The 26,130-nt window shown below is 35.1% G+C and overlaps 1 protein-coding gene across 2 annotated transcripts in view; it reads right to left on the bottom strand.

Moving 5' to 3' along the window:
* The window catches only part of RPS6KA5 (ribosomal protein S6 kinase A5), a 144,988-nt gene that overhangs the window by 33,692 nt on the left and 85,166 nt on the right, over positions 1–26,130 (bottom strand). Inside the window, exons 1-5 of one of the 2 annotated variants that reach the window (XM_045561971.1) lie at positions 19,843–19,984; positions 17,951–18,066; positions 14,861–14,968; positions 8,527–8,610; positions 5,651–5,754 (exon numbers count right to left, since the gene is read on the bottom strand). In XM_045561971.1, the coding sequence (XP_045417927.1) occupies positions 5,651–5,754; positions 8,527–8,571 (149 nt within the window). In that variant the 5' untranslated portion in view covers positions 8,572–8,610; positions 14,861–14,968; positions 17,951–18,066; positions 19,843–19,984. Of the gene's footprint in view, positions 1–5,650; positions 5,755–8,526; positions 8,611–14,860; positions 14,969–17,950; positions 18,067–19,842; positions 19,985–26,130 lie in introns of those variants that run through there. The other variant, XM_045561970.1, reaches the window with a different exon arrangement.

Raw genomic sequence — 26,130 nt, 5'->3', positions numbered from 1 at the left:
AACCACGTGAGTTTGGAAGCAGTTTCTTTCCTAGCTGAGCCTTGAGATAACTATATCCAACCCGACACTTTGCAGCCCATGAGAGACCTTGAAGTAGAGGACCTAGCAGGGCTGTGCCCAGATTCTTGGTCCACAGAAATTATAAGATAAGAAGTATATGTTGTTTTTGTGCCACTGAGTTTTGGGGTAATTTGTTACTTGGCAATGGATAATGGAAAATGAATACAGAGCCAGACAGTAAATATTTTAGGCTTTGCAAACTATATAGCCTTTGTGGCAACTATTCAACTCTGCTGTTGTAGCACAAAGCAGCCAGAGAAAATACATAAATGAATGAGCATGGCTAATGTTCTCTTGATGGGCACTGAAATTTGAATTTCATATAATTTTCACGTTGTGAAATATTAATCTTTTCATTTTTTTTCAACGATTTAAGAACGTAAAAACCATTCCTAGGCTCATAGGCCACATAAAAACAGGCAGCAGAGTGGATTTAGCTTGTGGGCTAATTTAGCTTGCTGACCCCTGACCTAAAAGATACTAACTAGAGCTCTGTTTCATATCATTACTTTGCTAACACGTAGGCATGGATTTATATAACATTATGCTTATTAATAATACAATGAAACATTAATAAACATATTTTATTGATGGAAAATGAAATACCAAATAAACATCTCTTGGCAAACATCTTCTACATTTCCAAGGCAGAAAAAGTGAGATAAAGAAACAACCCTGTCAAAGATGATGGAAAAGCTACAAATAAAACCTCTATGTCCTGATTCTCAGGTGAGGATATATTCAAAGCCCCAGGCAAGTAAAGGGCTCCTTCTTGTAGAAGCAGGCAGAATAACGGATGGGGATTCCACTGTGTGGGTGGATACCTTGCGGTGCAGCAGTAATACATGCCCTAAAACAAGAGGTTCTCTACAGAAAGACAATAAAAACTAGTGGAAGACACACAAGAAAAGCACATGCTACATACATGAAATAAAAATAAGGAACATATTCATAGAAAAGCTAAAGAGAAATTATTCAAATCTGTAATATGAACAATTTAACAGAATTATTCTGTTTTTGATTGGACAGGAACATAGATTAACATGCATAGATAAGAGATGGATAATTTCAGCTTATTTTAAGGAGAAAAAACTCCATACAACTGAAAAGTTTTTCCCTAATGAACATGGTTTCCTTGAAAACACCTTACACAACTGTGCTGTCCTTTCAGCGATGGCACGTGACTATCAGGATTCTTACAGATGAAGGGATTCTCACATCAGGGAGAAAGCTGGACTCTAAGTTTTCTTTTCATTCTAAGTTCTTATCATATTTGGAAATTTGATATATCAAAAAAAAATTCATTCTAGGCTATCTGTAGACAACAATGGTAAACAGATAACTTGGAAAATACATTATTTTGAAAGATATAAAAAATACAGGAAGTATGCACAATTCAGGGAAGATCATAATAATTAAGGAAAGGAAGAATTCAATGATGAGAAAAAGCCTTAGCTAATTCAGACATCTGAGGACAAGAAAATTATATTTATCTAAATGATACATATTTTAAAAAGGACAGACTATGAAAGATTTGATGCCAGGAAAGACAATCAGACCAATTATCTTTAAAGGATAATATAATGTAGGATAATACAGTTATTACACTGTTTGTAAATTTCTGTCACAAAAAAAAATCCCCAAGGGATCACAGGTTGACACTAAGCTTTAAACAAAATTATTAGCATGACAAAGTAGATAATTAATTCATTAAAGGGAAGGAATCCTACTTAAATTTTTGAAAAATCTGTTTTCTCTAGTTTTAAGATTTCAGATAATCTGATTCAGGCTATTTTTCTCTTTCTAAAACCAGAATGCCAATTGATTGATATAAAGGGAACAAAAGCAATTTAAATTCAAACATCATTTGGTTCAGAATATACTCACCATCATAAGCAATACAATTCTCTCTACAGTCAGACCTACAGTGGACAGAGAAACTATAAAAAGAAGATTGCTTGTGTGTGTGGAATCAGAAAGAGGGAGATCAGTCAGAGGAGCTACTATTTAACATCGTCAGGCTAAGGCCACCCTTTGTGCCTGTCACCATGACAGGTATGATCTTGCAATTGGACCCAAATTCTCATGACGATGGCCAAGGTTTCCCATATTCTGAGTCATCCTCAAACTGTCAAAAAATCCGTTTAAAATATACAAAGTCATGTTTAGATTTTTCATAAGAGGTATGATTTTTTTTTTTTTTTTTTTGAGACAGAGTCTCACTCTGTTGCCCGGGCTAGAGTGAGTGCTGTGGCATCAGCCTAGCTCACAGCAACCTCAAACTCCTGGGCTCAAACGATCCTACTGCCTCAGCCTCCCCAGTAGCTTGGACTACAGGCATGTGCCACCATGCCCAGCTAATTTTTTCTATATAGATTTTTAGCTGTCCAAATCATTTCTTTCTATTTTTAGTAGAGACGGGGTCTCGCCCTTCCTCAGGCTGGTCTCGAACTCCTGAGCTCAAACAATCCGCCCACCTCAGCCTCCCAGAGTGCTAGGATTACAGGCGTGAGCCACCGTGCCCAGCCAAGAGGTATGATTTTTAACTATGATTTTAAAAAGTATTCCTGCTCTCTTAACTTTGGTATTAAATAAGCTGTAACAGTGAGAAATCACTCACTATCTACTTCCCAGCCTGTCCTGGAAAAGGTAAATTAAAATTTTTTAAACAGTTTTATTGAAGTACAACTGATAAACAATAAACTTCCCACAAAGTGTACAGTTTGATAAGTTTTGACATATGTATACACCTGTGAAACCATCACCACAATCAAGATAATGAACATATTCATAACCTACCAAAGTTTTCTCATGTTCCTTTGTAATCTCTCCTGCCTTTCCACATCCCAGTACCCAGGCAACTACTATTCAGCTGTCACTGTAGATTAGTTTGCATTTTCCAGAATTGAAAGTATGTAGTATATACTCTATGTTGTCTGGCTTCTTTTACTCAGTGTAATTATTTCGAGATTCATCCATTTGTTGTGTACATCAATAGATCATTCCTTTCAATACTAAGTAGTATTCCACTTGAAACCACAATTTGTTTAACCACTTACTTGTTGACAGACATTTGGGTACAAGTTTTTGCATGGATATATGTTTTCATTTCCTTTGGTAATTACCTAGGAGTGGAATAGACAGATCATATAATAAGTAATGTTTAATTTTTAAAGAAACTGCCTGTTTTCCAAAGTTGTGGCATTTTATATTTCCCCTTGCAGTATATGAAAGTTCCAGTTCCTCCACATCTTTATCAGTAGTTGGTATGGTCAGTCTCTTTATTTTTAGCCATCCTAATAAGTATAGATGTGGTATTTCATTGAGGTTCTTTTTAGAGAAAAGCTCTTGCTTTGTCACCCAGGATGGAGTGCAGCAGCATGATCACAGCTTAGTGCAGCCTCAAACTCTTAGACTCAAGCAATCCTCCTGTCTCAGACTCCTGAGTAGCTGGGACTACAGGTGCACACCTATTTTTTCACTTTTTTTTTTTTGTTGTTTAGAGATGGGGTCTCACTATACTGCCCAGGCTGGTCTAAAACTCCTGGCCTCCCATCTCAGCCTCCCATCTCAGCCTCCTAAGTTGCTGGGATTATAGTTGTGAGCAACCATCCCTGGCCACTGAGGTTTTAATTTGTATTTCCCTAAAGACTAATCATGCTGATCATCTTTTCATGTGTTTATTTGCCACCGACAGATCTTCTTTAGTGAATTTTCTGTTCAAATCTTTTGCCCACTCTTAAACAAGGTTGGTTGTTTTCTTGAGTTATAAGAATTCTTTACATATTCTGGATACCAATCCTTTCGCAGACATATGACTTAAACTTTTATCCCAGTCTGTGGCTTGTCTTTTCATTCTCTTGACAGCTGCGAAGAGCAGAAGTATTTAATTTTGATGAAGTCCAATTTACCAGTTTCTTTTATAGGTTGTACTTTTTGTGTCACACCTAAGAAATCTTTACCTAATACAAGCTCACAAAGATTTTCCTGTATGTTTTCTTCCAGAAGTTTTATAGTTTTAGGTTTTACATTTAGGTCTATAATCCATTTTAAGTTAATTTTTCTATGCGTGCGAAGTAATTCTTGAAGTTCATCTTTTCCTACCTGGAAAAAGCCAATGATTCCAGCACCATTGGTTGAAAAGACTATCTTTTCTCTACTGAAGTGACTTTGAACCTTTGTAACAAATCAGTTGCCACTGATCATCTGTTTATCTTGATACCAATACCACAGTATCTTAATTACTATAGTTTACAATAAGTCTTGAAATCAACTTTGTTCTATTTCTTCAAAGGTGATTTGGCTATTCTAGGTCTTCTGTATTTCCATATGAATTAGACCCAGGTTGTCAATTTCTACTAAAGAAAAAAAAGCCTGCTGGAATTGTGATTGTACTGAATCTATAGATCCATTTGGAGGGAAATAACATACTAACAACTGTATTGAGTCCCCTCACGTGTGGGTTTATCAGTATTCTACGAATACTTCTGCAAATCTCTGCACTTCCTTCTCTGAGCTTCTCTTTCCTCTCCAACACTCTGTACTGCAAACTCTAGCTGCCTTGGTCTTCCTATACTCTCAGTTCTTTCTCTTCAACTCCATCTGGGTTTCCCCCACCTGTGTTGCAGCCTGCAAACTCTCTCAAGGCAGTTAGTGGGGCAATCACAGAGCTCACCTCGTTTATTTTCTGCCTCTCAAAGACCACCGTCCTTCATTGCCAGATGCCCACTGTCTTCAAAACTGTCGTTTCATATATTTTACACATTTTAAAAATTATTTCAGGCAGGAAGGCAAATCTGGTCCCTGTTTTCCCATCTTTGTTGGAAGTGAAATCTCAATTTTTAATTTGTAATGTCAAATCTGTTCTCAAGTTATAAAATTCAAGTAAAAACAGAACAAAAACATAACTAGTAATTAGTATAATGTTTATCACTCATTTATTTGTCCATTAACTCATTTCATTCCACAAATATTTATTGAACTTTACAGAGTAAGTATTGAGAATCAAAGCCAGATGTGCCCCTTGCTCTTACAGAGCTTACAATCTAGTGAGACAGCAATCTAGTGGGACAGACATTAATCAAATAACTATAAACAAAAATGTATCACTGTAATTGTGATATCTGCTATGAAGGAAAAGAGATTAAGGCTATGAGAACCTATAAGAGGATAATTTTATGGTATTTCTCTTGAGCCTACATCTGTGAGTAGAAAAATATTATTAGTGTTTCATGTTGAAGTCACAAAGAAATTACATTATGTATACAGGGAAAACTATCAAATAAACTTCTCAATATATGATGTACCTACTAAGTGTAAAACAACATGTTAAGTGCTTTGGGGCACACAAAAATTATGACACTATAGATCATAATTTAAATGTCAGACCTAATTGGGCACATAAAATACAGTATAAAAAATATAAAGGTTATATATCTATATCCGGTATGAATATAAATGGAAACTTATCACTTTAACATTATTTTATCTATACCCATTAAAAAATTTATTTTTTCATCAGACTAATTGCAGAAATTTGATCAGTTCCTTTGAGAAAATAACATATTTATTTTATTTTGTTAAATCTTACCTAGATATCTCAGCTTGGGAATTTTTTTCTCCATCAACAGTGAAAGGAGATGCTCCAGTTAATAATTCATACATTAGAACACCTAAACTCCACCAGTCAACTGCCTATAAAACAATAATTTCATTTTATAGAATTATCAACTAAAATATATTTTATAAAAAAGAAAAAAGAACAAAATAAAGCTATGTATTTGGAAAATATTTTAACAAAAAGATTCTGTACATCACTTTCTGTGTAAGGAGTATTAAATTAGCACATGCAAGACAGACATCAAAAGAATAAATTATCCAGGTATCCCCAGAACAAAAAGTGTTTTAATCATTTCCTAAGCTAGTAACAGTTTTACCTTGATTAATTAAAAACTTCTTTAAAGTTGAAATGATTTTTAAAAATTTTAAGTAGGTGAAATCTTTGGGCTTATGATAGGGAGAAAAGTACCAATCAGCCTTTTTATTAAGTATTCAGCTCCAAGGAACCTTGAAATTCCTTAAAATCAAAGAACAAAGAATGAAAAAAATATCTTACCCAAGGGAGTTTTTTTTAAATAACCATGTAAATTAATTTCTCTTACAGAACATATCACATAAATCTAAGAGTCTTCACTGATGGTAAGATTTAAAATAGTATAAAATAAAATGTGTACTAATTTGGAAACCAATTTATAAATGCAGCTGCCTGAACTGAGAGCATAGCAAGATATATATGGTTTAGAGAATCTTGATATATTTTTTTTTTTTTTTTTTTGAGACAGAGTCTCACTTTGTTGCCCAGGCTAGAGTGAGTGCCGTGGCGTCAGCCTAGCTCACAGCAACCTCACACTCCTGGGCTTAAGCGATCCTACTGCCTCAGCCTGCCGAGTAGCTGGGACTACAGGCATGTGCCACCATGCCCGGCTAATTTTTTTTGCTATATATATATATTTTTAGTTGGCCAGATAATTTCTTTCTATTTTTAGTAGAGACGGGGTCTCACTCAGGCTGGTCTCGAACTCCTGACCTCGAGCGATCCACCCGCCTCGGCCTCTCAGAGTGCTAGGATTACAGGCGTGAGCCACTGCGCCCGGCCAATCTTGATATATTGAAAATTAGTTCTTTCGTAATTAGGCAAATCAAGGTTTTCATAACTGTTGAATATATGAGCTTACACAAATGAGAAATATTAACAGGACGTTAAAATTTTAAACTATCTGCTTCCAAATTCCAGGGCTTAAGTTTCAGAGAAGTGAAAAAGATGCATGCGCCCAGAGCTCTTTTAAAGGAAATACAGAACACTGACATATAAAACAGGATAAAAAAGACTGGAATGATGAGAGGAAAGTATTTATTGAATGCTTCCTCCATGGCAGGCACTGTGATGAGCACTTTGCAAACATTGTCTCATTTAATTAATTCAATGTCGTGAGGGTGTTCCATGTACGGGAAAGTATATTTATTAACTAGCTGTATTCTGGACATTAGGTAGACAGAAATTCTAGGAGTAATATAAGGTTATCTTATGCGAAAAATGGTTCCATTTGGACTTAGAATATAATTTTCAAATTTTAACAGTTATAAATTTCTACCAAATTTTCAATAGCTTCCAAGAATACCATGGAGCAAACTAAACGAACAATTCAACGCTTTTGCTTACACAAGCAGTTTCACTGGCATGTGAGTCAGAACCCTCACAATGTTGTGCTGTTGGATTTGAAACCATGTTCTTCAACTGATACAGACCAACAATCAGATTCCTAGCAATGGGTCCAAAACCAAAATCACACAAACTTGAAGAATGTGCTTTTAAATATATGATTAGTCATTAGAAAGGAGACCAAGATTCCCCACAGCCAGATATGTGAACTGCATCTGTGGGATTTTGAAAGGGGACGAGGGAATGAGAAAAAATAAGGAGCAAAAGTGGTCAGAATTCCTTATTTGGAGAAAGTTATTAATAAACCAAAACTGTTAAGACAAACTGAACAAACTTTGCATCCTTTAATACAGGAAGAAAAAAACATGACCTAGATTTTATAACATAATTACTTAGAAAGTTGCTTCTACAATCTTCATTTTGCATATAAAAAGGGAAGTGAGGAGGCCATAAAAATTGAGATTTTTAGAGAGCCTAGGAAAATAGACTATATAGAACACAAAATTTTTTTCTTTTTCCAAGGGTCATAATGTTACAATGTTTATTGCTGTTGGAGAGGTAATCAACAGTCTCCAGTGTCTCTGCAAAGTTAAAGGCAGAAATTGGGAATTTGAAAATACGAGTGATTCCTTTTCAATGACCTCTTAGAAAGCAAATACTAACTAAAGGTGATACACATGACTATATGTTTCTTTATGTTTCTCTAGCAGAAATTAATGCCAATAAACACCGTTCAAAATCATTCATCACGACTCAGACAGGAGCAATGTGCACAGTTTTTGCATTCAGTGACATCTCTATATTGCACTGTGGTTCACTTGTACCTAAAAGACAAAGGTACTATGCAAAAGAAAAAGAGTAACGTTTTTAGAATGGAGTCATAATTTGTGCTTTGCTTAAGATATAGACTCTTTTAATGGAAATAAACTAAAAGTTATTTGAAGAATTAGTCAGTTCTGAGGTCTCAACAGTGTTACTCTATAAACCAAAATGAAACAAAATCCTCACCAATAAAACCTTTGAAAAGGAAAATCTAGAATGTCCTAACCTTTCTATTATCTTTTGCCTCCAAAACACTAGACAGCATAATAGGTTTAGGTATATAAAGCAAAAGAGAGAAAAAAATGAAGATAATCAACACCAGAATGAGGGCTCTGTTGAAGAGCCTGTACCTAAGCTATTAACTAGGATTCTTACTATATACATTTTATGGAAATATATAAAGAAGCATCAAAAAGAGAACATACCTTGTCATGTCCTGAATCTCCCCCTCTGACAATATCTGGTGCCATGTATTCAATAGTTCCACAAAAGGAATATGCTCTCTCAGTCTTGAATAAACAAACAAAAAAGGGATTTGATTTCAAGCTAGCATGACAAGTGACAAAAGAAGAAAGTTTATGATACACATTAGTGGTTGAGATACACTAGAGTTGCAAAGCAGTGGTAGAATCTACACGATAGACCATCACCTACATAGCATGAGTCCTGGTTAAATGCCCTGTCAGAATTATTTCTCATGTCTGAAACCATACAACCATGTGACTTATTTAAAACTGATGCTATAAAGCTATTTTTTAGCCAACCAGGGAAATTTGATAACGGACTGAATATTACTTCTGTTGGATGTAGTAATACAATGGCAGTCATGTATCTTAGAGAAGCACACTGAAACATTTGGGGGAGAAAAAGTGTAATGTCTAGGATTTTCTATGAAATGCTTAACTAAGGAAGTAAAAAAAAGATAAATCAAATGTGGCAAAATCCTGATTAACTGCTGAAAGCATGTTGATGTATACATGGGAGTTTATTGTATCATGCTTTCTACTTGTGACTTTATATAAATCTTTCAGAGCAAAAATTAAAAGTTTTGATATTATTAGTTTAAAAAAATCCCAGCTATGTTATTTACAAAAACTACATCTAAAACATAATGACAAAGATTAAAAGTAAAAAGATGGAAAAAGATATATCAGACCGGCACTAACCAATAAAGAGCTGGAGTATCTTTATTAATAGCACGAAAAATAAACTTTATGGCAAATAGGATTATTAAAATTAAATAGGGTCATTGCATAATATTAAAAGGAACATTTCACTAGAGAAATAATATTATTCCAAACCTGAATACCCTCAAAATTTTTTGAAGAGCCTTAAAATATATGAAACAAAAACAGATCTTCAAGGAGAAATGGACAAATCCACAATCATAGCGGTATTTTAAGTATCTCTCTTAAAACTGACAGATCAAGCAGGAAAGTATTAGTAAAGATATAAAAGATATGAACAATGTTCATGAAAATATACAAAACCATATATCCAGCAATTAGAGAATGTACCGTCTTTTCTGGCATATGTGACACACTTACTGAAATTAACCACGTACTAGGTCACAAAGCAAATATCAAATGCCATTGAAATAAAATTGCATACATTTTGTTCTCCAGTCACTAAAGTAATAAAACCAGAACTAATTTACAAAAAGATAAACAAAATATCCTTGTATTTGAAAACTTAAAAACACATTTCTAAATAGTTCATGCCCCTCCAAAAATGACAATGAGTATTAGAATAAAAATTAAAATATTATATATGAGAACTTGTGGGATGCAGCTAGAGCTGTTCTTAGAAAGTCATAGGTTTATTAAAAAAGAAAGATTAAATATTAGTGAGCTAGATGTCCAATTCAGAAGTTTAGAAAAAGAATATGAAAGAAACTTACGGAAAGTAAAAGGAACAAAGTAATAAAGAAACATAAAGAAATAGAAAAAAACTTGAGAGGCTTGACAAAAGCTGTTTCTTATGAAAGACTAATAAAATGGACAAACCTTAGGCAAATTGATCAAGAAAAATTAAAAATCAATAATATTAGCAATTTAAAAGGAAATATTACCATAGCTAAAATGGATTTTTAAAAATAAGGAAATTCTGAACAAACTGATGTCAAAAATTTAAAAAGACAAAATATAACATTTTCTATAAAAATAAATTTATCAAAATTGACTCAAGAAGAAATGAAAAACTTAAATATATCTATAAATATTTTAAAAAAATTAAATCGGTATTCGAAAAGCTACTTACACTCACCTAAAAGAAAAAAAAAATAAAAAGAAAACATAGACCCTGAAAGCTATGGAAATGCATTCACCGAAGCCTTTAGAGAAAAAATGATCTTGATTTTATATAAATATTTCAAATCCATTTCATGATGTTAGTATAACCTTGGTACCAATGGTTATACTAAGCTTGTTACCAATGACAAATGCAATATTATAAAGGAAAATTGTAGGTCAACTTAGACAATAAAATTCTAAATAAAATACTAGCAAACAAAATCCATCAATGTATAAAAAATATATATTATCATGGAGAGTAAAGTTTGTTTCAGGAACATATCAGTACAAGCATCAAATTTTATAAAGTGTTCATTATCATATAAAAGGATTTTTAAAGTTTCTAAGAAAATCAATTTTACCCTGTATATAGACCAGGCTAGCAAACTCTTATCTAGAAATGGTTGTATGAATATTTGACAAATACCTCTAGAATACAGGCTCATGAGAGCAAGGAACTTGTTATGTTCATTCACCACTATATTTATAGAGTCTGGTACAGTATCTGGCAACAGCAGGTACTAAATAAATACTTTTTGAATTATTAATGAACATACAGAGATGAGTATTATACATGAACAGAAACACCAAACACATACAAAAAGTAAATTCTTAAAAATTAAATATAAATACATTTCCCAGAACAAATGAGATCATAATTTATAATATCTAAAATTGTGAGAAGCACATTTGAGTAGGAGATTAGTTCAGTTTCGGAAATGCTTAGTTTGAGGAGCCTGTGAGTCAAGTGGAGATGCAATATGGGCATATTGGGTCTTGAGCCCAGAAGAGAGGTAAGGGTTGGCCATATGTATTTGGGAATAAGCAGCATATACAGAGAGAGTACAGCATAAAAAGAGAGGAATACCTAGGATTGAGCTGTAAGGAACCCTCGGGCAGAAGAGGAAGAGCCTGTAAAAGACAGTGAGAGTGAGAGAGTGAGGGAGAGAGAGAGAAGTTTGAAAGTCAGGGAAGTGTCATGTCACAGAGTCAAGGTGAGAGGCAATTTCTAGCTCAACACTACTGGGCAGTCAAGTAAGACAAGGACTAAAAAGTATTAATGTTATAACAAAATGGAGGTCAATAGTGACATTGGCAAGAACACTTTCAGTCAATTAGGGGGTGCAAGCCACAATGGAGTAGACTGAGGAGTGAGTGACAATGTATAGAAAGAACAAGACAACACCTACATGGGAATATGGGATTCTGAAATTTTTTTTTATTTGTTCATTAGTTAGTCCCATCCATTTGTCCATTTTTAAAATGTTAAGATAGGAGAGACTAAGCAATGCTTAAATGGTGACAGAAAGGGTCAAAGAGGAAGAGGTTAAAGAGGAAAGAAGACAGTTAGAAATGTATCTTGGAAACCAAGGAGGCAGAGTGGGAAAAGAGAAAAAAGAAATTTGTTGCAAGAAGGATAATATTCTGATACATGTGGGCTGGGCTGACATGTAAAACCAAAAAAGAATGTTAGCCAATCAAAACAAATGGTTTCATGGGAATATTTTTAAGATGGAAAGGGTCTAGGTAGGTAAACTTGCCAAACAGATGCTGGTAGAATCAGGGGAGCAAAGGACCAATTGATCAAGTTTTAGGGGACTCAGAAAAGGAAAATTCCTATCTGAGCCCTGAGAGTTAAATCTGAAGCTTAGCATGACAAATATGTCCTCTATGGCTAAGAGTAAAAATGAGAGAGATATAACCATATAGCTTAATTGTTATGTTAAACAGGCCAGGTTATAGTCAGTGAATGATAAGGGCACTTAGCAATTACTTCTCTACTTCAGCTTGAACTCCAATATTTCACTTTTGCACCCAAACAACTAAGCACTGATTGGAATATCCCTCTTTTTCTTGCAGACAGTCTCACTCTGTTGCCCTGAGTAGAGTGCAGTGACGTCATCGTATCTCACTACAACCTCAAGCAATCCTCCTCCCTTAGCCTCCTGAGTAGCAAGGACTACAGTTGCACGCCATAACACCCAGCTAATTTTTCTGTTTTTTAGTAGACACGGGGTCTCACTCTTTCTCAGGCTGGCCTCAAAGTCCTGAGCTCAAGCAATCCGCCCATCTCCGCCTGCCAGAGTGCTAGGATTACAGGTGTGAGACTCCGCTCCCCGCCTGGAATCTCCCCTTCATTCCCTTGAGGGGTGGCTGTTGCCCCATGACTAAAAGAAATACAACAGTCTTCTCTTGTGAGGGGTACGCCAGCTGATCTAGTCACACAGCATTTATGACTAATTTATTTTACTGTATTAATACCTAACAACTCTGGTCAACGGTGATTTTTGTTTGTGTAGTTTTGTTCTGTGTTCTAACATTTGCTGTTCCCCAGGCCAAAGTCTGTTTCCACCTACTGCTGAATGATCAGCCACACATACCTATAAACACAGGATTCATTCATTGATTATTTTTATTGTATTACCAGCCCCTAGCCTACTGTCTAGCACATAGAAAGCCCTCAACAAATATTGATGGAGTGAATGGGTCAATGAACGCATGGTTCCATGGAAAGAGGAAAAGTGATCACCAAATCTCTCTCTACAGGGGGAGTTTGACACTTCTATATGCCAAGGACCCCTTGGCAGTCTCTGGAAGCCTACGGATCCCTTCTCAGATTAATGTTTTTAAACACATATTATTACAGAGGAAATTAATTATGCTGAAATACAGTTATGAAAATATAAAAAAAATAGTGACATCACAAACATGCTACTGTGGCACAGGCTGGGCTTGTCAAGTCACAGGCTTCTCTGGAGATAGCTCTGGCTTGGCCAGTTCACTGGCAAAACCCCCAAGTGACAGCATCTATAGATTTTTTGTTCTTGGTTTCTCAGAGAGGAACCCTCCCAGCTCCTGCCTGGGAAGCCCCTGTGCCCAGAGTAAAGTGGTAGAAAGAGGCCAAGGGAGTCACAGAGTCCATTACCCACTACTTTCTGTGTGGTACCCTCATCCTCAGCTGTGCCCACTGTCCCAGAATCCACAGACCTTTTCAGTCTTCCCTGAGGGTGAAGAAGGCACAGCTGCCTATGTGGGTAGGGGCAGAGATAGGATCTGGGGGTTACCTGTTTCTCATACAGACTTCTGACCAATCCTGCTGGGTCCTACATTACATGTACTCCTACTGTGAGGGATACCTGGTTGCCTCCAAGTCCTGAGCCTTTTTGGGAGGTCAGAAGTACAAAACAACCTGCTTTTAGACTTCTCATATTACTTGCTTAGGATGTACCAGGGATGCTAAATGGTTACTAGTCTCTCTGCTGTCCATCTTCCAAAATGTGGTTGCTATTTCTCCTCTCCCTTCTGAATGCATGCTTATTTTACCCTTTTACTTTTTACTTTAGTAGGGTTTAGTGAGGAAGCAACAATAAACATATTTAATCTGGGGGGGGCAGGGGGGTGAAAAAAAAAAGAAACATTTAATCTGTTACACTCACAGCTTCATGAAGGCTGAGATCATTTCCATTTTATTTACCATCATATTGTCTAGTCCCTAGCATAGTGGAGCTGATCAACAAATATTCATTGAACAAGTAAACTGAATGAATATAGATATGATAAAAAATTGGACCTTTAATTTTTATAATTTCAGCATTTATCTCTCACTTGGCTAGGATTGCTTTGGCAATATTCCAAAAAGCAATACACCTAACTTAGAACCCAAGAATGATGTGTTTTATAACAAAGTCATTCACTACAAAAAATTTTACTATGACTCTATATTCTATACCAACCATTTCCTGGATAGAAATGAAACGGGCATTGAAATTTACTTAGTTATCTTGAATAACTAGTAGTGTAATAATATGATTTTTATTATAACTGCTACATAAAGAGCACTTAATTATAATAGATACATAATTTTCAATGTAATTAAATGTATTTGTAATATTAAACAAGTTCTAATTAATACTGACAATGTAAAGTCCTCCATATCTAAAATCCACACATTGGTTACTATATTTTAACTCACTTTGAGTAAATGACAGCAAGATTATTAAAGAACTGGATCTAGTAGATACTTGTCATTCTTGTCCAGTGAATTCAAAGGGCCTTCATAGCATGTCCTACTTTGTACTTATAGTGTAAACTGTATGTGCCTTGTATTGTGATTCTTTATTGACCGTCATCTAAGCCATAACTCTCCTGAAGGGCCAAAAGAGTTATTTAGTTTTTCAGTTATACTTTACATATTTTATCGGGAAAGTTAAATGCATAGTTGTCATGTTTTTAAACCAGGGAATTCTGATATATCCATCAAAAGTTTACTTCAATTCTAACAGGATTATTCCATGGTAATTTTAAGCTAAAAATCTTTACAGTTATTCATATCAAAATGTTACCCTGGGCAAACCTTCACAAAAGTCCATAATCCACATGGCACTGTTCTGTTAAATGTTTATTCTACAGCTAATATTTCATTGTTTACATTGTTATTACGAACTTTAAATTGAAATATTATACTCACTTCATCAGCCACAAACTCCTTACTCAGACCAAAATCTGTCAGTACCACGTGGCCATTAGAATCAAGGAGAATATTCTCAAGCTTAATGTCACGGTATATAATCCCCAACTGCAAAAACAAATAAATAGACATGTAAAAATAATTTCCAAAAAATGAATTAGGACAGTCTTTACCTATTTTTTAAAAAAAGCATGACCCTCCTCAGAATCCTATGACTGGTTACTTAGTTACTGGTCAGGGCAAATGTAAATTCCTCCATCTGAGGGCTCATCTGCGTGGCTCCCTGGACCTCTCCAACCATGTCTTTGTTCTCTTAGTAACAAGGGTCTAACCCTGCTCAGCCAGCTTCTTTAGAGTCTCCTTGTTGACTACTGTTTCTTCATGTCTCCATTCTTATTTCATTCTCATTCAAGATGACCTTCAGGTGCTTTCTTAGCCAATTCTTGTCCATCATTTCATATGGCTTCAGAAGGCTCTCCCGACTGACCAGATCCCACCCTGGTCATTTCCTTGCTTTTCATTTCACAGCACCTGTGTGTACATTGGACCTACCTATACATGACTTATACTTTCTAGGTATTTCCTGTGTGTCTCAATATACCTATACCCTAACTCTATTTTTCACTTTTTATGCATTTATCCAGTAATTTGCCCAGTGCCATGTGTCAAATAGGTAATTAATAAAGGCTTGTTGAATAATAGGCTCTTAAACACAAAGATTGAAGATTATAGGTTAATTTTAGTTGAACTTCAGTTCTAAATAAGCAAAGTAAATCAATTAAATAACATATTTCTCTATTTTGTTTTTCATGGAAGTTTTATAGCAAAATACTTCAGCTATTACTTTAGCTATTTAACATCAATAAATTGAAGTTACATAAGAGGTGTTTGACCTATGTGTATTCTATGTTTCATGTTTTTAGGTATGCCAGTCTGAATTAAATATTTTTAAACTTAGAAATATTGCTTTTCTCAACACTAAGCATGTGAAAAAGTTTGTAATGATCTCTTAAAATTGAAGTCAAAATTACACAAAGAAAATCACTAGGCAATTTTCCTCTAAGAACTTCAGTGTTTTGTAAGAAAGACAGGAAGAAAAATATCTACAGTCTACCTTGAACTGACATTTGACTTAAAGCACTACATGCATCTAACAACCAGTAGTACTTTTTTTTTTTTTTAAACAAACTCTTTGGAAAAGATTTTAGGAACAAATCATTTATTATCGTGTTTTACCTCATCACTTCCAAGTAAACATCCATTTTTGTCTCCTCCTGTGGAGCCCAGTGTTCATAGCTGTATCACAATTAACACTGCTGGCTTTGGTTTATACTTATCTGTATGACTGTTATACTTATCTTTCTAGGGCAGTAATATTAAAAGAACGTTAACTGAGATCTGATTTGTTCTATTACTTTCATTCCATACCAATTACATTTATGCCTAGTATTCATTATGTTCTCTACCTCCATGTTTCTTACTGTTTTAATAATAACGAATGTTAGTGGATTTTCCCTTAATAAACATAATTCACAGGATTAAAGTTTCACATAAATTAAAAACTGAAATTTCTAGCTTACTTATCAGGGCTTTGCATGCTGTTTGTTTTTACCCACATTTATGATGATTTCTACCATTGTTTTTATATTGTAAAGGCTTACATCTAATACTCCTAATCATAAATTTCAAAGGTCTTTGCAGCCTATTCCTGGGTCCAATTTGTTTCTTATATAAAGATGTCTTAACAACTTTATACCCCACAAAAATAACCACAGGCAGAAAGCTTGTCAGCTAGTGAAAATTCTGCCAGAAGAAGAACACATGTCTGTCCCACGACCTAAGTTCCACTCCCTACTTTATTGCTCTTCTCTTCCCTTTCTCTCGACTGTATTGCAGCCTGGAACCCCAATGCCTTTACACTTTCTCTCCTTGTCCTCAGACATTTATCATTTACTCTTCTTAAGGTTCCTATTCTGAACCATCTCCCTCGACCCACACCCATCCAGTCTTGTTTCTGCTCTGAGCTGGATCTACCCTTTTCTTGATCACTGCCTTTTCTTCTTGTATCTTCCCATCATCTTTTCTCACAGCCTCTCTCATTTATTATCTCCATCTTGCTACTCTAATCTCCCCGCCCCTTTAGAACTTTCACCCTTCTTCCTTACTTTTCCCTTCAATTCTCTCCCTTTTTTTCTATGCTCTTTAATCAGCACTTTAATCTCTATTTATCTTAAGCTAGTATAGGACCTGCAAACAACATAACAAAGAAGAGTGGCTTCATGATGTACCCGACTTGTCCTAATTTAGTGACTGTAATATTGGTCTCCTTAGGGTCTCATACACCTTTAGTAAAAATTACTTGAGTATTTTCCATCTCTACAGAAAAACACACAGGCCCGATCCACATAATGACTTTGCTTCCACAATAATGTTTTCTCATTATGAAAAAAAAAAGTCAAAATTTCTTGGACTGATAATATTAAAAAAGTTTAAACTGATTTTTGTAGAGTTCACACAGAGTCATGAACATGAATTCCATTATAACAGTAACAGAGTTCATGCTACATGGAGATAATGGAGGAGGAGGAGGGACGGAGTGGGGACGAGAGAGGGTGTCAGGGACAAAACAAATGGAAAAGAAAGCCAGATTGGAAGAGTGGGAAATAACTCTCATTCACCAGCCTAATCAGGAAATACCTGAAGATATATAGGCAGAGTCTGCAGTGGAGTAAGTTATAATTAAGAAAATAAATATTATGATTTATGGTTTCATTTTATAGGTTATTTTAAGAATTAGATGCTTTTATTCTAATGATACTTTGTAATAAATAAGCATTCGGATTTTTCATGAAGAAAGCCAAAAATTGCTCAGATTCTATCTTTTTAATCTGCATCACAGCAACTATAATAGGAAAGTAGACTTTTAAAAAGGGAACTATAAAATTGAGAAAACTGGCAATGTTCTATAAGTTTGCTTTCCCAGTCGCCATCAAGACAACGACATACAAAAATATTAGGTCTCTTAGCTCCATCGTTACCTCAGTTACTAGATTTTTCAAGAAAAGAAACCACAAAGATGAAGTGTCTTACCTTGTGGAGATGTTCGAGGGCAAGCACAATCTCTCCAACATAGATCTGCACCTCGTGCTCTGTGAAACGCTCTCTTTGAGAAAGATGAGTAAAAAGTTCTCCACCATTTATATAATCTAAAAATGAAATATATTTTTTCTTTCTTTGACTTGTATTCATAAATGAAAGACAGTATTTCCTTCATTAACCATAAGGCACTGATTTTTAATATATCGTTTTTTGTATAATTCTTAGTATAGAGTATACAGTTTCATATAGATATAGTACTAGATTCATATAGTAATACAATTTCATAAAACAATGTCTACCTTAAACTACAATCAAATGAATTTGCAAAGAGTATTGCTATTAAAACTATTAAATAAAACCCACATATATTTAAATACATTTTCCCAAATGTAGCATCTCAGAAACCTCTGCTATCACCACACGATGATGGATACTTAATTTACTTTGGAGTAGCAAAATATCAGCCACTGGGAAACCAAAACAAAAAGCACAGAAGTCCCAGCTTTTCATTTGTAATAGTTTCCAATCACTATTTTTAAGACCTGCAGGCAGATTCCCTATTTTCCAGAATTGTCTGTGCACACTTACAAAAATGTATATTAGGCAGCAGGTAGCCTTCTTATTGCTCCATTTAGCCCCAAAGTAAAAGTAGTGCAACTTGGCCAAATCAAAGATTCTGAAACTAAAAGATTCTCATTTCCCTTTCAATTTGTCCTATTTATCCAACAGGAATAATGACATAGGAGACAAAAGGCTACATTAAGAAATAACTAAGAGACCTGTTAAATTAAAAAAAAATAACCAAGTATGTTAATAATTGACTCCAATAAGACATTTATTGATAAACTGAAAACTTATTTCATTATTCATTATTTTTAGGTAACAACTATATAAAGCAATATTAGAAACTGCTCAAAATCCTATGGAATGGCCGGGCGCGGTGGCTCACGCCTGTAATCCTAGCACTCTGGGAGGCCGAGGCGGGTGGATCGCTCGAGGTCAGGAGTTCAAGACCAGCCTGAGCAAGAGCAAGACCCCATCTCTACTAAAAATAGAAAGAAATTATCTAGCCAACTAAAATATATATGGAAAAAATTAGCCGAGCATGGTGGCGCATGCCTGTAGTCCCAGCTACTCGGGAGGCTGAGGCAGTAGGATCGCTTAAGCTCAGGAGTTTGAGGGTGCTGTGAGCTAGGCTGACGCCACGGCACTCACTCTAGCCAGGGCAACAAAGCAACACTCTGTCTCAAAAAAAAAAAAAAAAAAAAAAATCCTATGGAATAATAAACTTTTTGTTAAATAAATGTTGCAAAAAATTTTAAAATTTAAAATTTCATCAGAAACTAACCACTGCTACATTAACACACAATAATTATGTGTGAGAAACACTTTACCTCTAGAAAATAGTCATGAACACAATTTAAAGCTTTTCTCCTGAAAAATTTGAAAAGCATATATCTCAAGTATATTCACTTGTTAAGTTTACCACAGTTTGATAAAAGAATAGAGCAAATTCTTCATAAACTCCCAAATTTTTCTTTTATCTTGCCCATTTAACTTTAAATTCCAAAAAGCAGATGCAACAGAATTAAAGAATTCTAATAGCTAGTTGTTTCGCAAAGTATTTTACAAGCCACATGTCAGCAAAAAAGCATTTGCCTTTTAAGGCTTTTGTATTTTGTCAAGGAGTTTTAATTATATCTGAACACAAAGCTAATTATTAAAAAGGTGTAAAGGAACACGGCATTCCTGCAAACTAACAATGAATTTTTTTCTACTTTAAAGTAGTTATTTACTTAAACTTAATACTGGTGTTTATGCAGATACGGTTTCCATAGACAGTCATGACACAGAAATAGGCACCCACATTTCAAGGGACACACCTGCACAGCCTTAAATTTGATCATTTCATCTTCTATGGCCCCTCCAGCAGAATTGATCACTGCCTCATATGTTACCATCATACTCATTAAAGACTTCTATCACTGCAGTTATCTCACGGTGCTGCAAATGTTTATTTGTATACTTGCTTTCTCTGTTAAAGTTAAGATCAATATATTCACCACCACATACCCAACATAGTACCTACATGCAGTAAGCACTCACTAGATGCTTACTGTATTAATTAATAATTGAACACTAATTTTTTATATTGGAATACATGTTAAATAGGGTCTCTGGAAAAAAATCACACTGAAACTCAAAAGGCCAGTCCATTGTTAAAAAAAAAATGTTAACGTACTCTTGTCTCAGATGCACCATGACATAGTCAAAAGAACCAGGGTTTTGGAGTTGATAGACCTGCACCACACATGGCTCCAATGCTGTCCTGCCCTGAGCAAATTAAGCCTCTCTGAGCTTCAGTTCTTTATCTATAAAACAGGTATAATAACTACTTATAAATTACTGTTGCTTGGCACATAGAAATTGCTTTATTTTTCCATTTACTGGGAGATTGAGAAAAGCAACTACAAATTTTAGAAGACAAACCTAAAGTATCAAGTAACCTAATTCCTACTTTTAGAACAGATTGACCTGACAGCCCAAGGTAAAGATTTGACATTCAATAAGTTGTTTTCATTTTTGGGGTGGTTATGTGTTATATACTTTACAAGGTGAACAGCAAACTCTATCCAAGGGTCCAGGCTGCAGCATTGGTAAAGTAGATACCAAGGCTGCCAAAGGGATATAACAGCAGAAGCTATGACACCTGGAGTGTCATTATGAGGTAAGTGCTATGATCACTGGCAGCGATATGAGAGGCTAGTGGGAATCTTTAAAAGGTAGCACTTGGTATGTAAGCTCAGTCATCATAATTTTGTTGTGCTGTTTGGCATGTTGTAGTATTTCATGATCTTAAGTTGTCATCTTCCTAAACAACAATATTATTTAGCATCTTTTTATGACTTGACTTATTAGACATTTCTATATCTTATGTTGTGAAGTGTACCTATTAAATGTTTGTGTGGGGTTTTGTGCTTTTTGGTTTACTCTTTTGAGATGTAATTCATATATCATGAAATTAACCCACTTGAAGTGTAAAATTCAATGGTTTTTAGTATATTCAGAGTTGTGCAACCATGACCATAATCAATTGCAAAACATTTTCATCCCCTGCTGTACCCTAGAAATTCTAATTTATCTATTTTACTTAGTTGCTTGTGCTTTTGGTGTCATATCTAAGAAATCATTGCCAAAAACAATGTCACAAAAATTTACCCTAATGTTTTCTTTTAAGACTTTTCTAGTTTTAGCTCTTACCTTTATTATTTGATCCATTTTGAGTTAATTTTTGTATATGTTGTAAGGTATGGGTCCAGCTTCATACTTTTGCAGGTAGCTATCCAGTTGTCTCAGCACCATTAGTTGAAAAACTGCTCTTTCCTCGCTGTCACCTTTGTTGAAAAATCAACTAACTGTAAATGTGAGGATTTCTGGATTCTCAATTCTATTCCACCAATCTATATACTAGTGCCACACTTTCTATATTACTGTAGCTTTGTAGTAAATTCTGAAATCAGGAAGTATACGTTTTCCAATTTTGTTCTTCCTTTTTAAAACTATTTTAGCTATTCTAGGTCCCTTTATTTTCCATATGGATTTTAGGATCAACTTGTCAATTTCTACAAAGTTTTGAGAAAGCTTATGTTAAATCTGTAAATCAATTTGAGGAGTATTGTCATCTTAACAATTTTAAGTCTTTAATCCATGAACATGGGAGTATATTGGTGACATGGTGATGAGTACAGCTGCCTCCAATCCATGAACATGGGATGTCTTTCCATTTATTTAGATCTTCTTTCATTCTTTCAACAATATTTGTAGTTTTCAGAGTATAAATTTTGCACTTCTTTTGTTAAAAGTATTCCCAAGAATTTCACTCTTTTTGACCATGAAGTAGTTTTCTTAATTTCATCGCAAATATATAGAAATACAATTAATTTTTGTATCTTATGTCCTACAATTTTCCTGAACTTGTTCTAGTAATTTTTATAATGTATGGATTTTTGTAATATAATGAATTCCTTAGGACTTCTTATTTACAAGATCATGTCAACTTTAGAGTTCTTCTTCTTCCTTTCTAATCTGAAGGCCTTTACTTGCCCATAATTTTGAACAAAGTGATGAGAATGAATATTCTTTCCCTGTTTCTGATTTTAGGGGGAAAACATTCAGTCTTTCACCATTAAGTATTATGTTAGCTGTGGATTTTTCACACATGGCTTTATTAGGTTGAGAAGTTCACTTCTATCTCTACTAATGAGGGTTTTTTTCATGAAGGAGTGTTAAATTTTGGCAAATGCTTTTTCTATGTCTGTTGAGAGGATCATATGGTTTTCATTATTAAGTTTTTTTAATGGTCTGGCATATGGTCTGCCCTAGAGAATGTTCCATGTGCACTTGAGAAAAATATGTATTCTGCAGTTGCTCTTTAGACATTTCTATAGATATCTGTTATATCTAGGTGGTTTATACTATATTGTTCAAGTCTTCTATTTCCTTGCTGAATCTTTTTACGTTATTGAGAATGGGATCTGATTATTGAATTCTCTATTTCTCCCTCCATTTCTTTTGATTTTTTGTTCATATATTTTGGATCTACATTGTTAGGTACATGCAGTCGGCCTCTGTATCCATGGGTTCCACACTGACAAACTCAACCAACCATTGATCAAAAATATTTGGAAAAAAAATAAAAAATAGCAATATAACAATAAAGAATGATATAAAATTTAAAGTACAGTATAACAACTATTTATATAGCATTTACCTTGTAGTAGGTATTAAAAATAATCTAGAGATTTTAAAGTACAGGAGGGGATTTACATAAGTTATATGCAAATACTACTCCATTTTATAACACGGGCTTGAACATCAGAAGATTTTGGTATCCATGAGGTGTCCTAGAACCAATCTCCCAAGACGCTGAGGGATGACTATATATTAAATCGGCCTTTTTATAATTATGAATTGTATTTTTTAATCTCTAGTAGCATTTTTATGTCGATTTTGTCTGATATTAGCATAACCACTCCAGCTTTGTGGTTGTTGCCATGATTTATCTATTTTTGCCATTTTTCCTTTTAATCTATTATATTTGTCTCTTTGAATCTATAGTGTACCTCCTATAAACAGCATATAGTTAGATCTTCCCCCTCTCAGTCTGAAAATTTCTGCTTTTGGATTAAAATGTTTAATCCATTCACATTTAATATTGTCGACATACATAGATTTATGTCTGCCATTTTACTTTTTTGTTTTCTATATATTTCATATTTTTTGTTCCTCTAGTCTTCCTTTACTCTTTTCCATTAACTGAATATATGCTAGTGTAACATTTTAATTCCTTTAAAGAATTCTCACTTTATGTTTTTGAGTTATTTTCTTAGTGGTTGCTCTACAGCTTACCACATAGTATTAGCTTATCAAAAACAGCTTCAGATTTACACTAACTTAATTTCAATGATACACAGAAACAGTAATCCTATATAGCTCTATTCTCCCTTCCCTCCTTTTGTGCTATTGTTATACACAGTACGACCACATATGTCACAAACCAAACAATACGTTGCTGCAATTACTTTATATTACATAATTTTGTCTTTCAAAAAAGCTAAGAGAAGAAAGAACAGCAAGTACATATTTATAGTTTGTCATATTAGCCTTCCTACTGACCATTTTTGGTTCTCTTCTTTTTTTCTGATGGATTCAAGTTATGATTTGATTCCAGCCCTCCATTCTGACCCTTGGTTTGTTTTTATTGTTATTTTTCTTTATTTAATAACCTGGCTTGACCATTTTAGTAAAATCTATTTTATCTGCAGTGTGAAGCCTTTGATATTGCTCCTTGGAGGGCACAGCCTTGGGCATTTGCAAAATGGTTCTAGTAGGGCTCTTTTTCACTCTCTTTCCCTGATCTGTTAGGCTGTCTACATCTGCTGGTATTAAGCCTAGCTGTTTGGCTCCACTAATTGCTGGCTAGTTGCTTTACTGTTTTCAATAATACTCTGGGGTATAAATTACTCCAGTCTGACACAATACATTCAGGCCCATTTGTGGAAATAGTTTTTGAGGTCAGTGTTTGAAGTTTTCTCTGACCCCAGGAGGACCCTTCTTAGTTGTCCACATCCAACAGTTTAATTGTTGCTAATAATGGGGCTACCAGCCTTCTCTTAATTGCTTACCACCAAAATCTCTTTTCCCCCAAAAAAAGCACCCTTGGTTTTGACTTAGCCACATACTCTGTTTCCAATATTGTCAGCTGTTTTGGTGAGAACTTGAAAGCTCTCTGTTCTTATGAACTGCCTCTCCCCCTAAGGAAATAGCTCTAGCCATTGCTCGGGCTAAAGAGGATGGTTTCCCATTTCTCTTGGAGTGACATCCATGTTTTATTAGCAGGGTTCTTTCTGGGTGAGGATGGTAGTCTATGGTCTTCTCAGCTTGCCTCTACCAGCATGAAACCTCCACCCTACAAGCAAAGTGGGGCAAAGATGATCAGAACTCTATATTCTGACCCTGCAGAGCCTGGGACAGACTTTCTGCCCTATGAATGGGGGACTGGTTAGAAGAAAGAAACCCCTAGTCTCCTAGCATCACTTATCAGGAATTTAGCCTTTGTAACTTGGAGCTGGGGTGGATAAGAAATGCTGGTGGCCTGTCCCTCCTGGTGAGATAATGCATCCCTTGACTGGGAGCTGGGGGAAAAGGGAGCCCCATCTTCTTGGCCACGCCCACCTCAATGGCACTTCTGTTTACCGAGAGGAGAGAAGTCATGCCTCAAGTGCCACCTACTCTCACTGTTCTTACCCAGACTTTGTTTATTAGATTTTCTTGAATAAATATTTCTTTTTTTGCTATATGCCACCCTTAGGACAACTTATAGAGACTTTCAATGGCTGTCTTTTTTCTTTTTTCTTTTTTTTTGGAGATGAGATCTTACTCTGTTGCCCAGACTGGAGTACAGGGATGTGATCATATCTCCTCGCAACCTTGAGCTCCTAGGCTCAAGCTATGTCCCCACCTCAGCCTCCCAAAATAGCTAGCACTATAGGCACATGCCACCATGCCCGGATAATTTTTTAAATTTTTTGTAGATGGGTTCTTGCTGTGTTGCCCAGGCTGGTCTTAAACTCCTGGCCTCAAATGATTCTCCTGTCTTGGCCTCCCAAAGTGTTAGGATTACAAGCATGAACCATCATACCTGGCCTTCAATGGTTGTATTTTAGCTTTTGTTAGCTATGGTTGTTTCCCTGCAGAGCTGGTACATGGAGCTCCTCACACTGCCATTCCAGGAGCTTCTTTTTAAATTATTAATTCAAAGGCATTCTTATATATTTTGGATACAAATCCTTTGTCAAAGACATGTATAGCATATATCTCTGAGTTTGTGGCTTGCATTTTATTGTCTTAAAGGTTATCTCTTGATGAACAGAAAATGTTTAATTCTGATCAAGTCCAACTTTGTTTTTGGTTAGAGTCTTGAGGAATCTTTGTCTACCACAAAAGTCAAAGATTTCTCCTATGTTTTTTTCTAAAAGCTATATACCTTTAGCTTTCACATTTAAGTCTATCTGTTTCAAATTAATTTTTGTGTACAGGGCAAAATAAGCATTGAGATTCACTTTTTTCCATATAGATATCTGATTGTTCTAGCACCATTTGATGAAGAGACTTGTTTCACTGCTAATTGTTTTGGCACATTTGTCAAAAATCAAATGACCACGTAAGTGTGGGTCTATATCTGAAGTCTCTATTCTATTCCATTGATTTATGTCTCATACCATACTGTCTTGACTACTCTAACTTTTTTATTTTTAAATTTTTTTTAGAGGCAGGGTTTTACTCTATCACTCAGGCTAGGCTGCAGTGGCCCAGTTATAGCTCACTGTAATCTCAAACTCCTGGGCTCAAGCAATCCTCCCACCTCAGCCTCCTGAGTAGCTGGGACTACAGGTATGTGCCACCACACCTGGCTAATTTTTTAATTTTTTGTAGAGACAAGGTTTCACTATGTTGCTTAGGTTGGTGTCGAACTCTGGGCCTCAAACGATCCTCCCATCTCATCCTCCCAAAACACTGGGACTGTACCAGGCCCGATTACTGTAACTTTATAGTAGTTTTGAAATCAGATTTTACATTCACTCTTCTATTTAAAAAACTAGAAGGGGCTA

The sequence above is a fragment of the Lemur catta genome, chromosome 1 (genome assembly GCF_020740605.2).
Source record: "Lemur catta isolate mLemCat1 chromosome 1, mLemCat1.pri, whole genome shotgun sequence".
Lineage (NCBI taxonomy): Eukaryota > Metazoa > Chordata > Mammalia > Primates > Lemuridae > Lemur > Lemur catta.
This window is presented reverse-complemented; position numbering and strand designations above follow the sequence as displayed.